Source organism: Thermothelomyces heterothallicus (genome assembly GCF_042370625.1).
Source record: "Thermothelomyces heterothallicus CBS 202.75 unplaced genomic scaffold P884_scaffold_3, whole genome shotgun sequence".
Classification (NCBI taxonomy): Eukaryota; Fungi; Ascomycota; class Sordariomycetes; order Sordariales; family Chaetomiaceae; genus Thermothelomyces; species Thermothelomyces heterothallicus.
In genome coordinates this window covers 1,271,211-1,286,489 of record NW_027192564.1, presented here as the reverse complement: position 1 = coordinate 1,286,489, position 15,279 = coordinate 1,271,211, and the positions used below count along the sequence as shown (strand labels likewise).

General features: G+C 56.1%; 5 protein-coding genes across 5 annotated transcripts; 1 reads left to right on the top strand and 4 right to left on the bottom strand.

Moving 5' to 3' along the window:
- Positions 1 to 919: 919 nt before the first annotated feature.
- On the bottom strand, positions 920 to 2,924 carry P884DRAFT_237371 (uncharacterized protein). Its single transcript, XM_069440034.1, has 6 exons — positions 2,529 to 2,924; positions 2,329 to 2,424; positions 2,085 to 2,252; positions 1,837 to 1,956; positions 1,526 to 1,701; positions 920 to 1,505 (listed from the first exon to the last, which is right to left on the bottom strand). Exons 1-6 carry the CDS (start codon positions 2,824 to 2,826, stop codon positions 1,167 to 1,169), a joined length of 1,197 nt encoding a protein of 398 aa, XP_069300731.1. The 5' UTR covers positions 2,827 to 2,924; the 3' UTR covers positions 920 to 1,166.
- A 4,283-nt stretch (positions 2,925 to 7,207) lies between these two features.
- On the bottom strand, positions 7,208 to 8,179 carry P884DRAFT_255741 (60S ribosomal protein eL42). Its single transcript, XM_069441014.1, has 3 exons — positions 7,915 to 8,179; positions 7,785 to 7,849; positions 7,208 to 7,295 (listed from the first exon to the last, which is right to left on the bottom strand). The coding sequence occupies exons 1-3, from the start codon at positions 8,128 to 8,130 to the stop codon at positions 7,256 to 7,258; spliced, it is 321 nt and encodes a 106-aa protein (XP_069300730.1). The 5' UTR covers positions 8,131 to 8,179; the 3' UTR covers positions 7,208 to 7,255.
- A 387-nt stretch (positions 8,180 to 8,566) lies between these two features.
- On the top strand, positions 8,567 to 10,492 carry P884DRAFT_217781 (uncharacterized protein). The gene is made up of 7 exons (XM_069439360.1): positions 8,567 to 8,777; positions 8,860 to 8,918; positions 8,974 to 9,002; positions 9,077 to 9,638; positions 9,706 to 9,975; positions 10,053 to 10,142; positions 10,201 to 10,492. The coding sequence occupies exons 1-7, from the start codon at positions 8,741 to 8,743 to the stop codon at positions 10,459 to 10,461; spliced, it is 1,308 nt and encodes a 435-aa protein (XP_069300729.1). The 5' UTR covers positions 8,567 to 8,740; the 3' UTR covers positions 10,462 to 10,492.
- A 200-nt stretch (positions 10,493 to 10,692) lies between these two features.
- On the bottom strand, positions 10,693 to 11,652 carry P884DRAFT_297219 (uncharacterized protein; the record flags this gene model as incomplete). Its single annotated transcript, XM_069444494.1, has 1 exon — positions 10,693 to 11,652. The coding sequence occupies one exon, from the start codon at positions 11,650 to 11,652 to the stop codon at positions 10,693 to 10,695; it is 960 nt and encodes a 319-aa protein (XP_069300728.1).
- A 1,877-nt stretch (positions 11,653 to 13,529) lies between these two features.
- P884DRAFT_267294 (glycoside hydrolase family 26 protein) lies at positions 13,530 to 15,279 on the bottom strand (the record flags this gene model as incomplete). Its single annotated transcript, XM_069442093.1, has 4 exons — positions 13,530 to 13,589; positions 13,690 to 13,881; positions 13,964 to 14,967; positions 15,087 to 15,279. 4 exons carry the CDS (start codon positions 15,277 to 15,279, stop codon positions 13,530 to 13,532), a joined length of 1,449 nt encoding a protein of 482 aa, XP_069300727.1.

The window sequence follows — 15,279 nt, the reverse complement described above, 5'->3', positions numbered from 1 at the left end:
TGGCAACAGTTGGGTTGGTAACGACAGTCGGTTCGAATCCGGCAGCGGGACAACCTCGGGGGGAGAGGGCCCTCGAGGCAACCATGGAGTGAAAAAGCTAATTAATCGGGGGATGGAAATGGGTTACCTAACGACCGGGTTTTCGTCCAAGCCTTGCCTCAAGGATCGCTACGGTTTTCCCTGGTCATCAAAATGTTACCTATGCCTTGCCGCCGTCGAAGGCACGTCTAAGACCCGCTTAGAAGGTAGCCAATAGACGGAAAACCATCCATAACCACCACCACCACCACCACCTCCCTCCTCTTTCAGCCAGATGGGCTGGCCTAGAATTCCTCTGCCGGGTTCTGCATCCACTCAATAGACCGCGACGATCAATACGTCTTCAGCTCGAGATTACCACGCTAGTACGGAGTAGTTGATGAACCTCGACCGAGTTTCGCGGCACCACGGATGTGCAGCATGCACCTGTCCAACTTCGGGTAGTGGCGCACGCTCGATGGACGCAACCAGGGTCGCCGTGCATTATTATTATTATTATTATTAATCCTACACCGCTATGCTAATAAGCATGCCGGAGCCTCTCTAGTTATATACAAAGGAAACCGTGCCTAATAGGCCGGATAAAAACCTCTGTCCCTCCTTTAACGCCTGATCTGGAATGCTAATACACTACAAAGGGGTCGCCGTGCATCGGCAGCGGCCTATCACAAGTGGCGATTCCACTCCCCCCCCCGCTGACCGCGAGCCGAGTCCCGGTGCTCTGCTCGGCCATGGTTACATTACCCGTCCGCTATTCCCTGCATACACTCCACTGCGCCCTCCACTACTGTATGTAATAAGCTGCGCACACAGGTACGCTGACGATCTGGACATCGGGCCTGTCCATTAATTCTTTTTTTTTTTATAGCGCCCACATGGCAGCCAACGGAAGCACCGGGGATGAACGGGCTGCCTGCAGACAATACCTTTTTTTGCTCTCTTATCCTAATTAGCTAGTGCGTGCCCCGACATTGCATGCCCGCAACGAGCTATGCTAGTTATGGGGGAAGCATCTCTCGTGGGCGTGGATCGGCGGCGGCCCGGCAATCCGAGAGGTCCATACGCCCCATCAGGGTGTATCCCGAGAGCCTCGCATCTCGAGCTTACATTGTTCACTCTTCACTACACTATGACCACGGAACGGTACAGCCCTTCTCGTGAGATTCCCTCGCCAACTCGATGATCCTCAGGCCGTCTCTTGCCGTCTCGGGCTTGACCAGAACCTCTTCCCGGCCGAGAATGGCAGCCGAGACATTCTCATAGTACCCCCTGTACCAGCCTCGGAGACTGGGGTACTTGCCAACGTACTTCTTGCTCTGCTCGTCGAACTGCTGAGTCTTGGGGTCGAACTCGGTCGTAGTCGTCAGCGTACCCCAGATCCGCTCGTCCTCGACGCCAAAGTCGGGGCTCGTCGCTGGTTCGCCCGGGGCCGCAATGGCCTGGCTTTCTTGCGGACACGTTCCAAACTGTATTATGTATGTATCACCGGCATTAGCATCGCCGGATAATCGGAGAGACAGCGGGTGTGGGGATGCGGGGTGTTGTTTGCCTTGAGGTAGGTGCCCTTGTTGCCACGGACGAAGAAGCGCAGTTGGTCCTTCATGTTTGTGACGATGGCCGTCTTCACCGTTACCAGCAGGTTCTTCTGCTCGCCGGAGTACTCTGGTCCAAACCGCAGCGACGTCAGTCGTTCCTTTCCTCATCGGGGCATCGAGAGCATGGCCATTGTCTCAGAAGGGGCTCCCAACGCGCGCCAAGAGCCGCCACGAGCACCCGAGAAGGACGAATTTGACATACGAAGAATGATGGTGTGGGTGTCGTCAACCTCACTATCAATGCCGCGGTTGGAACGAAAGAAACCTGTTACTGAGGACGGGCGCCCAAACAGGTACAGTGCTTGATCCAGAGTGTGCGTGCCTGGACAGGTCAGGTCAGTCAGTCATCGAGCCGTCCCTCCTCCCCCCCCCCCCCCCCTTTTTTTTAACGGAGGACCGTACGGCCACTGGCCCCTCCGTCCTTCACCACCTTGAACAGCCGGCTCTCACCTAGCGCGAACGTCATCCCCTGCCCAGGGGTATACTCTTTCATCGTCCATCCGGATATCCAGCTAGGATCCGGGTAGTCGAAGTGGATATCCGCCTCAAGGATATCACCGAGGGCACCGTGGGCCACGAGGTGGTGGAGAGTGCGGAAGTCGCTGTCGAACCTGCGATCTGCAAGGTACAACTCAGCCATTACCAAACTTGGGCAAGACAGCTGTGCCGGTAGGTCTCTGGTGGATCCACTAACTGTGAAACACGGTCAAGATCTTGCCCTTTTCCCTAGCCAGCGCGATCAGCCTGTCGGCCTCGGCACTAGTGTTGACGAAAGGTTTCTCAACCACCACTGTTTGGTTTCGGTCAAAACAACTCGCGCCTGGTTAGCGTCGGCGACTCCAACCCAGACGCGTGACGTTGTCCGCCTCTCGGATGATCGAATCGCCCACCCACCGTGTTTTCCCGCCACCAGAGCCCTCTCGGCGTACTCCCCGTGCGCCGTACTCGTGCACACGACCACCAGCTCAATCAGCTCGTCGGCGAAAAACTCCTCCGCCGTCCGGTAGTGCTTCGCCCGGGGGAAGTCGATAGTGCAATGGCCCCAGCGCGGTGTCTCTGACGGGTCGCTGGGCGGCGGCGCCCGCTGCAGGAAGGCGTAGACTTCGAGCTCTGGGTTGGGCAGAATGTAGGGCAGATGAAAGCACTTTGTCGCGAAGCCGTAGCCCACGATCCCGACCTTGATGGGCGCCATGTTGACTATTAGATGTTAATGAGTTGTGATTCCTTACCGTCGAGTCTCAGCAAACTGGGGATTTCCGTCGAGCGAGTCGCCTGATAATAATGGTAGGAGGCGGCTCGGGTTTGGAGACTTCCATAATACCTTACGGATATATATATACATATATAGACCTCAACAAGACCACGGCAGGTCTTCTTTGTCTATCTCGCATTTAACCGGCTTGGACCTATTGGCTGCAAGGACATATGCCATTCCAGAAAAAGTAGGCAGCTGCGTCCAGAGAGAGAGGAGAGATGCACGTCCTAGGCTGAAGGGATCATTAATTACTAATGTACGTTGAGGAGTATCTCTCTGAAAATCGACCAGTGATGCAGGACCCGTGGGCATGCATATTGCCCCTCGAGACGCCATCGTAGTAATTATACATGCATCGTCACCTTGCGCGCCAGAAGCATATTTATTAATTACCCCACACACATTTCGAGGTCGAGTGTATCAGCCTCAGATAAGGCGGAAAGAGGTACTTACTTATCATCAACAGCGTAATATTATTATTATACCGTCCTGCGTTCCTTTTTGGATTGTGGTGAGCGCCCAGCGCCCATCCCAGTCATCCCACGCTCCCTCCCTGTCTCATCACACAAAACCCGTGCGCCCCAATCCCATCGCTCGATATCTCCGGAAAAACAACACAAGTCGACTGTTGTGCGACTGAGGCTGAGTCGGCTCCTGTGCTTCTCTCGGGACCGCGTAGATCACTCCCTTCAATCACGGGGCCATCAGCACAGCCGTCACAGTCGCGAATTGCAGCATTTCTGTTCAAATATCTAACGCAAGCCCCCAGCGTAGCCGTGTGCCAGTCAACTCTTCCCCTTTCCCCTTTCCCCTTTCCCCCTCCCTTATCCTTCACCTCGTAACTTGGATATCATCAGAGCGCGAACCGGTCGTCGAGCGCCATCTGTTCCTCTCCCAGGCCCTTGAGGCCCTCGAACAGAAGAAGTCGCTCGAACCCTCCCATCTCACCGTGGCCTCTCTCGAGGTCGGCCGGAGGATTACTCTGCCCAGGGTAGGCAGCCGACCGCGACAGAAGGGAATCCCGCTTGGGACCCCAGACCGCGCCGCCGATGCTCTGCTACCTTCCACCTCTACCCCAGCGCCGGATTGCCGTCGTCAGCGGAAGTAGAGGGATCGAGGTTGTTCTTCTTGCTACTGCTACCGAACCGACGGCGTCTGGGTTCGGCGGCCGGACGAGGGATGCGTGCGCAGGCGGTCGTTATTTATGCGAGACCCAGGAGCAGACAACGATGGCGCTCCTCAGCAAGCCCGGAACGTCACGAGAGGGTTGAGGAGCAGGTGCCGATCGGGGGGTGCTGGTTTGGGATTGGAAGTCACTAGCACCAACAGCAGGGAACACCCAGAGAAGCCAAGCCAGGTCTCCCGACGATGAACGCCGACGACGATGACGTTGACTATGGCGATATGGTTGATGACGAGAGCAATCCCGGCCGTCTTCCACTGGAAGAAAGAGAGGACGGCCCCCGGGGGCCCGCCAAAGGGGGGGGGGGGGGGCATGGGCGCGCCAGGACTGCGTCCGGATCAGCGGCGGTTGGGTTCGCGGTGGTCCCGCGGTGTTCAGGCGGTACGGAAGGGGGTGTGCGCCGGTCTTCTTGTCGCCGGCTTTGTTGGTGTTGTCGTTGGCGCGCGGCCAGGGCTCTCGAGCTGCGTCATCATCCGCCGCCATCTGGTGGCACTCGCCGGGCGACGGGACAGGACCGACGGTGAGGTCGATGGATGACCTTAGCGAACCGATCATGCCTGCCGTCAGCCTTCGGTGGTTCTTGATTCGAACGGACTCCGGGAGCCCCTGTTCCCTTAAGAAAAGGACAGGTTAACAGCAGTGCTCGAACCGCTTCCGCTGCCTGCTGCGGCTGGTCGGGAAGGGTGGTGAGGGGAGTCGGTCTGTGAAGTCATGATATCGGAGAGTGCTGTGCATTGGGCTGTTCTCTCGATCGAATCCGTAATCGCCATGCCCTCGTCAAAAGGTCTACGTGCCGGTCGGCGGCATCAGTGACGGCGAGTGTTTCGCGCGGCCCAACCCGGACGTAGTCGGTTAGTTACCATTTCGAACACGCGACTGGCAGGGCGGACTCTCACTGCACTTGAGCATAATTATGCTAGTGGAATACTCGGAGTGGCAGCGTGGCTGGTATTAGTGCTGGGTGGAAACAGAGATAATAACGAATTACTAGAGATGAGTTAAGCAGAGAAAGGGAAACCCCGGCTGCCGTGCGAGAGGGAAACCTTTCTTTAATAGAAGATCAATAAGTAGGGACTAATATAGGAGAAGTTCCGCTCGATGAATTGCCCACATCAGCTAGTTGTGATGGAAGAACGCGGCTGGTGCTGGGTGCTAGGGCCCGCGTCGACAAGTAATTAATTAATTATCCCTCCGTGGCCCCTTTATAATTGAATTATGCTTCCTCTTGAAGCGTCCATCCCAATTGAAAACGCAACTAATTAGAGTTTGCGCCCCCGAGGTCAATCCGTTTCACCTCTCAAGATCTTCGCGAGCGAAACTTCCTCTGAGTATCGTGACGGTGGTTACAAGGACCACCTTAGGCAGGAGGTCGAGCTGCCTGAGAATCTCAGGGTGCAGCTCTTGCAACCTGTTGGTTCCTTCCCAGCCCGCTCCTTCCTCCGGGGTTTGTTCGACGTCTAATACGGGTGGCTAATTATTGCTCTGCGACTCGATTCTTAGACCTCTCCTTCCTATCCGGCCGCTCTCTACCTACTTTATTATTCTACCAAAATTGCGAGTTACAATAGATCTGGGCCCGCTGAGGGTTGCGTGAGATGCGCGGGGGAAGAATACCTTCCAGGACCGATCCGGGACCACTAGCGACGCCTTTACCGCCATGTTACCTGCTCGAGAACCACTTGGGAGACTGGGGAGATCAGTGACGGAAACCAGAAAAGTGCCCGGTTTTGAGTTATTGCTGCCAGAGATCGACAGGGTAATTGTCAAGACTTCAATGGTGATGTTCATGTCGTTAGGCTCATTTCTAACTACACTCTGTAATTAAGGGTGATTTCGCTGTTGTGGCAGCTCCTGACGCAGCCATAGGCCATGTCGAGAAAAACGTATTAAGAGTTGCTGGCAGGGTCGAGCTCTTAGCGATAGTAACTAATGAACGTCGACCTATCTACAGACCTCGGCGTATTTATAAGAAGCATCCGTAATACGAACCGAATGTTAGTCGTTGTCGACGCCTGTTTGTCGCTTCACGCGACTTTCCACGAATGTCACGAATGTCCTCCTGACTGAAAATGAGAACGAATTTCCAAATGTCGGCCTCGGCACTCTCGTCATATTGGGCGCGTGTGCTCTCCCTGGCCGTATTTGGGCGGTAATTGTTACAGGATTCAATCAACCATCGTCATCACCACTTCTGAGGCTCATACCAGAGTTCTAGCAGTGCCTGTTACAGCGCTTACACCGCTGTGGTTGTCCCGATTGCAGCACACCCTGCCGTGCTGTAGCAGCAATTAGCCATCTTGGACTCGATTCAGTCTCCACGTTTCGCCTTGCGATTGCCCGGTAGCTTTTTGGCTAGGACACTCTTGGGTGGCGGATAATTATGGCTGCAACAGGGCTGGCACCTTGCCACCACAGGAAACACATCGTTTCGGATCTCCGTTTTGAGTTCTCTGTTGGATTGGCGATGGGAGTTGAGCCGGCCGTGGTGTTTAGCACAGAATTCGACCACAATCCAGTCAACGACCAAGACGTTTTTGTGGTTGCAGCCTTCAGTGATGGCGAGCATCGTTGCCGGCCACGCTTCGCGGGGAGGGGGCGCCAAAGGCCTGGCGGTGCCCAAGTCAAAGCCGGAAGACGTTGCCATGAGCAGACAGTGGTTGATGACGAATTCTGCAAAGAACTTGTCAATTTGGTGGGCAAGAACCCCGTGTAGCCGGAACGCCGGACATGTCAAAGACACCTTGTATCACTTATACAGGCCTCATCTGGACCCCCGGGCCTCTCTCTCTCTCTCGAGTTTCCTTTTGTGCTGCAATGATGGACGGATGACTTGGCATTCGGCATTCGACAGCTACATGCGCCGTCTTCCCCTACCACCAGATGCTAGCCAGGACACGAGGGCTTGATGGGTACCAAACACCGGACGCGCGGGGAACCAGAAGCAATAGTCGTGAATGAAAGCGCAGACGAAACGCCCCAAGGATGGTATTGTGCTTGTTGTCCCGCGTCCGAACCACCCATGCCCATGTACATGTTCCTCTATGCCCGATTCCCCCATGTCAAGATCAAAATCGCTCTCTGGATTCCCACTGCATGGCGGGCAGGGCCATGCAAGGCCAGCTTCCGAAAAGCCGAAGCCACGTTCTCATCTCGTCAACACCGACTACCCCGACCGCAAGGCGCTTAGAACACGAGGGCGGCACCCTTGGTCTTCTTGTCACCACTGTTTCCGGTGTCAGAATCCTCCCGCCTAAACGCTGCATGATGTGGTTGAAGAGGGACCGCTGTGACCGAGTCGATGCGATGAAGGTGACGGACGCAGAACCGGCGAGTAGGGAGCTCTTCGGATGCTCGAATCGTCTTCCCCGCCCCAGACAAGCAGTACCGATGACGGGATGGCTCATCTAGGAGCTGCCAGGCAGAGCAAGACAGCATGTAAATGAAGCGCGGAAAGTCATGCTGTGCTCCGGAGCCCTAGAAATGTCCGCTCCCCACGTCCACGTACGCTTCCAGGCATCTGCTAACCACAAGGAATACCCGGCGTATCCCGTTTTCCCCTCCGGTGCCCTCGTGCACGATAGGTCGTCACTCGGCTGCAGTCGGATGCGCCACGGGTAGGCGGTCGTCGGAAGTCGGGAGTCGCAGTCTCGGGTCGTTCGGCGGTCCCTCTCAAAGCAGACAAACACACGATGGACAGCGGGGAAAAACTTACCCAAGCTCGAAGTGCTTGCAGCGCTTGAGCGGAAGCTGCTTCTTGGTCTTGCATTGAGAGCACTCCTGTTGAAGCCAGCTTAGCAACTCCGAGCCCCGCATCCTTCTTGTCGCATCGGGCACCATCTTACCAGCCGGAGGACGACCTTCTTGGTGGTCTTGGCTTTCTTGTGGAAGACGGGCTTGGTCTGACCACCGTAACCGGACTGCTTGCGGTCGTAACGGCGTTTACCCTGCGCGAACGCCGAGGCCTTTCCGGCCTTGTACTGGGTGACCTTGTGCAGGGTGTGCTTGTTGCACTGGCTGCCTTTGCAGAAGGTCTTCCGGGTCTTGGGAATGTTCACCATTTTGACGGCTGGATCCGGTCGTGATGTGGTGAGGGTGGTGGTCGTGGTGGTGTCGTCGGTCGATCGGTCCCTCTCTTCGTGGGTTTTCGCGATTTTGCAAATTTCGACCAGGGCTACCTGCGTGTGTGGGCGCACGGCTGAAAGATGACCCGTGCCGCGACTGGGGGATGCCCAGACCCATCATTCCCGCCTTTCCCTCCCACAGGCCCCACTTGCGCCCATGCTTTCCCCCTTTGTCAGCTGCAGCTCGCTCGAACTCTAATTGAGGCCACGGATCAGGGGGTTGCGCTTTTGGGCCAATCAAGCCAGAAAGCTGCCGGCCCCCAACGACCCTCAGGTTGCTGCGGCGAGCAGAATGCACAAGGCATCTGCGGCGTGAAGGTCGAAACGGCGCCCTCGGCGCCTAACTCACAATGGGCAGATCAGCAGAGCAAGGCTTTATTTAGAGAAATACATCGCTGCCTCAGACTCTTCTGCGCTCCCAGCCTACCTCCAAACATCAGCAAATGCTCGAAGCGTCTTAATAATCAAATCCCTCTCCGTATTCTCCTGCCCATTTAGGCGGACTTTGCTTTTTTTGGCGGCCTCCGGGGCTTATCTGAGACCCAACATGGCATCAGGCCCGGAAATGACTATCCTCGAGCCCTGTGCGTGCCATACCCGCGACTCATTGAGTCTGTACAACTTCATTAGAGACGGGGCGGCAGGCTAACGGGGCATACCGAGTAGGCGCTGGGAGCAGCAAGTGGCAACTGAGCAAGAAGCCCTTCTCCCCGGAAGCAGTAGAGGTTTGAGATACAGAGCCAGACAGTAAATGCACTAATTATGCTAACCAGGGCTTAGCCTTCCGTGTTGCCGAAGCAGTGTTACATGTAAGGTTCACCGCATCATCACGAATGGGCTCTCTGCGGAGTTCAATGCTAACCACATTGGCCGGCCGCGACAGCTTTCTGGATGTACGCGACTACCCACCCGCAGACGGCCGTCGTCAAAAGCTCCTCGCCCATTTTGGCGTACCCGAATTCGTGGCGAACAGAACATGCTTTGAGGTGAACGGCTACTTTGGAAACAAGGCAACCCACGCTCAAGACCACACTTCTACGAAATATATTACCAGCTACAGTGCGATCCCAACTCCCTGTCAAGCAGGACACGGGCAGGAGCTGACAGGTGCAGCGACTTGGTTTCGATGTCTGGTAAAGATGGTTAAGAAGGTGGAGGAAGATGCCCACGACAACGATCAAGAATACGTGACCAGCAGCAAGGGCTACAAATGGTTTGAAATGTCCTTCTTCACCCGCTGGGATCACCCAAACTCGTCTCGAATTCTGTGTGTCGACTGTCCGCCCGACTTTCCGGACGAGTTGCTGAAGCTTCTTCAAAAACGAACTGAGCCGCTCGACTTCCGAGACCCTTATGCGATGCATACGAACCTTGTGGACCAGCTCATTGTCTACGCGGACATCGCCGTGTGGCGGGTGCGAGATCCGGTCCGGCTTCTCGAGAAGGTAGAGCACCTAGACGACATCCCCGTGGAATTAATAGCGAGCTGCTGACGTCAGGCAATTCTGCTAGTATCGCATGAGGACCGGCGCTATCTTCGGCCCAATCCACGAGATGTCCCGCCACGCTATCCACACGTCTGAAGTGCTTGAAGCCACTATCGAGACACTCACAGAGATGCAAGAGTGTCGAACCGCGATCCAGGGCAAACTACTCGAAGATCTGGGTGAAACGTACAAAGATCAGGCCAATGGCTACGCGCAGTTTCAGATTTCGCTGGTGAAGAGTTTGAAATTGCGATCTGAGTCGAATCACAGGCGGCTGGAGAACGAGATCAACCTGGTACGTGATGCGCCCGAGATTTTACCAGTGCATCGGCAAAGGCCGGCACATGTCTTAACATGATGGAAATCGATTAGGCTTTCAACAACATCGCACGCCAGGACAACAGCGTCATGAAGTCCATCGCGCTGCTCACTATGGTCTTCCTCCCGGCCACCTTCATCTCGGTATGGTTCACGACCCATTAATATTGCCAGACCTTTGCTCTCTCTGACCGGACCGCAGGCTATCTTCAGCACCACCTTTTTCAACTTTGGCGAGGAAAACAAGACCTGGGAGGTGTCGGACAAGCTGTGGATCTACTGGGCCACCACCATACCGGCCACCATCGTCACCGTGGTGCTCTGGCAGGTCTGGCTTGTCTATGGCGACGCCATCGCCAAGTTTTCGCAGACCCAGTACAAACAGGCTCTTGCGCGATGGAAGAGCCTGAGGGAGCGAAGGGTACAAGCACAGCGCGCCTCGGACAAGGTGGAAACTGCGTAAGAATTGTATCTGCCTATAAAATGGTTCATCCGAGAGAACGGTGGTACCGGTTCGATGACAAAAGAAAAACACATATTTTCTCCTATTGCCATAACACTGAAATGCCATTCTCGCATACGTATCATACCTGCAACACACTCTCTCATCTAGGCCCTCCTTAACAAACCCTCCCACCAAAACCCCCCCCCCCCCCAACCCCGGGGGTTCGCCACCAGCGGGACGACCGCACCCTTAGGCACCAGAAGGGGTAACGGCGGGCCAAGGCACATCCATCGCTTTCAAAACTTCCCCCAGCAAGTCATATCTCGACACGCCGGCCAACGCCTGGTACCAGTTGGCGTCATCCACTCCAGCGTTTGCCAAGAGCAGCTTGCCAACCGTGACCTTGCCGCACGTCTTCGTCTCGCCCTCACCCTCACCCTCACCCTCATCCTCGAAGCCCAGCTTCTGGGCGGCCGAGTAGTATTCCCAGGGCACCGTCACGCCCCGGCTGACGCCCACCACCCACTCCCACGTCTTGTCGAGGAGCGACACGCGGCAGAGCACGACGAACCCGTGGTCGACGGGGCCGCAGCTCCGGCCGGGCCGCGGCTCGATCCCGTGGCGCAGGACGAAGTTCTCGATCGCGCCCACGATGAGCGTGCCCACTCCCCGGTCCTCCACCAGCGCCGCCCGGCGCTCCTCGTCGCCCAGCAGCGCGGCCACCGCGTTCACGGCGCGGTTGAAGGCGCCGCGCGGGCCCGCCTCGTCGTACGGCTGCTCGCCGACCCCCGAGTCGGCCTTGACCTGGCAATAGCTGAGCTGGACGTGTGCCGGCTTGGTGGACGAGAGGCGGGAGCACAGCAACTCGGTCTTGGACTCGTTCGCGGTCGGGATCACGAGGAGAACCTTGTATGGGTCCAGGGCCGGGGCTCCGTGGCTGGAGGTGGCATGGTTGTTGTTGCCGTTGGATATTAATGATTCAAATAGGGAGGAAGGGGGCCGAGGGATTTTGTAAAAGTTGGGATGTTGACTGAGGTCAAGCGCTGGCACTTGTTTCTGGCGGAGGTGGCTGAGATCGGTTGGGAGGCTGGGGTCGTAGAGCTGCGGAAGCGCTTCTGGTGCTTCTGAATCTGATGCTTGTGGTTTCGGTGCTGCTTGTTCGAAAACTGGGAGTGCCTCGCTCCTTTCCAAGAGACTTGGTTGCGACATCTCTGCCGGCATAATAGCTCGTAGCGTTATTGGTTGCTACCTCTGATGAAAATCCTCAAACACGAAGTCGCTTTGAGTTTGCGAAGTGGGTGACCGTTGATTGTAACGATTGAAAGCGGGCGCTGTGCTCGAAAAATTAGCTGGTTCGGGGCTCAAAAATAATGAAATACTGAAGGACGTCAGAATGCTGTGGCCAGTTAGTAATAAAGGTGCTCAGCCAAGACCCCGTGGCACTTTTGGGGGCGCAGCGACCAGGCCTGGAGGCCTGTTGGGGTGTTGGTAGGTGTGTAATCTATATCCGTAAGGCGTTTCACGAGGCAGTTGGGCCAGCGGCGGATAACTATGAGGACTAATTAATTAGGCAACGTAATTAACCGACTTTTCCTATCGTCGGGTTTTTTTTTTTTTTCGACTTCGACCTGTCCTTCAAATCAGCTCCCACTGGAACATCGGCCATGTATCGTATCTTTCATCTTTTTTTTTTTCTCTCTTTTCATAAGAACGAATCAGACGGATCTAATTAGTGGACTGCGGCCTGGTCCGCAGACCGCAGGTGGCATGTGGTTGTTTTCCAGGATCATGTTACTTTCGCTAAATCCCGTTACACGCGTGAAGGGTTGAATTCGTTGAGTATCCACCCATATGGTTGTAGCACAATTGGACTGGACCAAGCCAAAATGGCGAACAAGACCCCTACTGTGTAAGCTTACTCTATAAGTATTGGTGGTGACGAAGGCCACTCTCGCGGCTAGGTAACAATTGAATATTCCATTCAGTAATATATCCCCAGTATGCATAATACTTCTGACAAGGGAGGAGCGAATAGCGAGGTGCCCCTCCCTTTCAATGTCAAGGATATATACATTCCGGAATTATAATTTTGTGCTCCGGCCTTATCTCTGTGTAAACAACCTGACCTAGACTGGTAATTATCTCAATGTTTCGTACTATTAGCACAAACCAGGGCTTGAAGGGGAAATAATAAATCAATCGGCACAAACATTGGGCATTTCCCCTGGCTGCATCGACACTCAAGCTTATCACTTTCTTGAACGATGACAGGCAATGGCCAATATATTTCAATTGATGATGTTCATTGGCCGTGCTTTAGGCATTTAACCTTCTTCCGGCAGTTTTTTTTTCTTCTCTTTCTTTGACCTGAGTTCACCCATCCCGTTGAGAGCCAATTGGACTAACATGCTCAATTCTACTAATTAGACATCCGGCGCAGCTAAGTGTGTACTGTCACTGGTGATTCCCGAAGCAATTTGCCTTCGTCATACATACGGCCTCGAGCTGTCGCACGGTGGCGTGTTGCCCTGAACATGCGAGTCAAGATGCCCGTTCGGTGCCACTACTGCACTCATGAACAACATTAGAAGGAATAACGTGATGCTTTAAGGAACTGACACAGCGCCGATGCCTGCCCAGGTCCCCAGAATCACCACTTGTTATAAAAAAAAACTCTTGTTCGCCACCAGGCCCGTCACATTCAACGGCGTAATTAATTAATTAGCCGATGCCTGCTCCTGGCTGCGACGGCCGTGGCGGTATCATTGACTAAGCTGATCCGAATGTCGCAACTGTCGAACCTGCGGTTATTATCTCCAGGCGCCCCCGGCCATGCCACTAGTGCGATCAGCAAGCAGCAGACGAAATCAGGAAGAGACACGCAGCAGGGTGAGATAGAGGGGCGAGCTGTATGGCGTAAGACGATATTTACATAAGGTCGAATCCAGCCTGGCCGACGGGCTTAATTAACACCAGACGGCCCCAGATCCTCGTTTCAACGGGGGCGAACTCCACGGTTGCAGCTCCTACCTACCTAGCCGAACAAACCTTCCTAGGTTCTAAATACCCTCACGAATCATGCACCCTCACGAATCCTGCCAGCCCTGAATCTCGTCCAGGGTGAGGACGTAGTCGCTGGTGTAGACCTGGTCGGGAGTAGTCAGTTTCGAGTTTTTTTTTTTTTTTTTTTTTTTTTTGCTTTCTCCCCGGGAAGGAAGGCCCGTCTTGGGATCGTTTGAAACCTACCGTCTTCAGGACCTCGGGCGAGTTCCACTCGGCGTTGTTGATGAACGTGTCGCCCCAGACGGCGAACCACAGCCAATGGGCTTCGTAGGCCTGCAGCAGATCCGGAAGCGGCGCGGCGCCCACCTCGGCCGCGGCGATCATCTTCTTATCCTTGCCGAGGTCAATGAGCTGGTTGTACTGGGTAGACATTGGCTAATTATTATTTGAAAGGTTTGTTAGCCACCTTTTTTTCTTTTTTCTTTTCCCCTTTCCTCTTCTCTCAGAATGAACTTACCCCGTTCCCCTGAGCGTAGACGTCGGCGCTCAGGATGTCGACCGTGTCGTCGCCGGGATACCAGTCGGGCGAGAGCGAGTTCCAGACCCAGACGAGGTTGTTGATGCCGTGGTGGTTGACGAGGCGGTCGTAGAGCAGCGCGTACAGCTGCTTGGCCGGCTCCGGGCCCTTGGCTCCCCACCAGAACCAGCCGCCCTCGGCCTCGTGGAGGGGCCGCCAGAGGACGGGCACGCCGGCGTCCCGGAGGCGCTTGAGCTGGACGGCGATGGCGTCGATGTCGCGCAGCAGGAGCGTGTAGTTTGCGTTGTCGGTCGAGCTCAGGGCCGCGGCGACGTCGAAGTCGGTCGCGTCGGTGTAGAAGCCGCTCCACCAGGGGTGCTCGTCGGTGTCGTACAGGCCCGCGGGCGCGTTCCAGTGCCAGAGCGCCGAGACGATGCCGCCGCGGCCGGCGTGCGTGATGGCCTCCTCGACCGACGTGCCCTTGGTCCCGCGCTCGACCCGCGAGGGCGAGTAGTCCATCAGGTCGACCGACACGAGCGCGGGCGTCTTGCCCGTCTGCCGGGTCACGTAGTCGGCCCAGGTCAGGTCCTGCTGGCCCGCGAGGATCTTCTTGCCGTAGATGGAGCGCAGGTAGTCGTACAGGGCCCTGGCGCCCGCGTCGGCCGACGGGTTGTTGAGGGACGGGTTGATCCGGTGCTCGGGCCGCGGCGCCGAGGGCGTGAGCGTGATGGAGTCGACGAGGTACCACCCCCAGTTGCTGACGATCTCGATCGTGTTGGCACCCTCGTTCAGGAGGACCTGTCCGGCCGGGACGTCGGCCCACGTGTCGCCGGCCGGGAACGACACGTCGCTGCTCGCCCCGCCGTTCAGCACCACCGTGGTGTGCTTGTCGCCGTAGATGGCGGCGATGCGGATGCTGAGGTCATAGAGCTTGGTGGCGTCGCTCTCGACCTCGAACGTGATCTTGTCGCTCGCCTCATCGAAACCGGTCACGTAACCGGATCCTGGCACGGCGGTCAGCTCCTCACCATCCTGTGATCCGTCCTTTCCTCCGTCCTTTCCTCCGTCCTTTCCTCCCTCCTTGAAACGGTCAGGGGGGGCTCTCCGGTCATGCCGGACTCACCGGTATATCCCTCCTGAGCGGTATCGACGGTGGTTCCGCTCAGGATGGCATCTTCGGCCTCGTATGTCGTCGCACCAGTGCTGGGCTCTGCCGCCGGGGCTGCTCGGGTCGAACCACGGGCTGCAGGAGCCGCATTGGTGCCCGCCGCTAACGCGAGGATGCCGCACAGCAGGTATCGAAGCCTTCTCGCCAT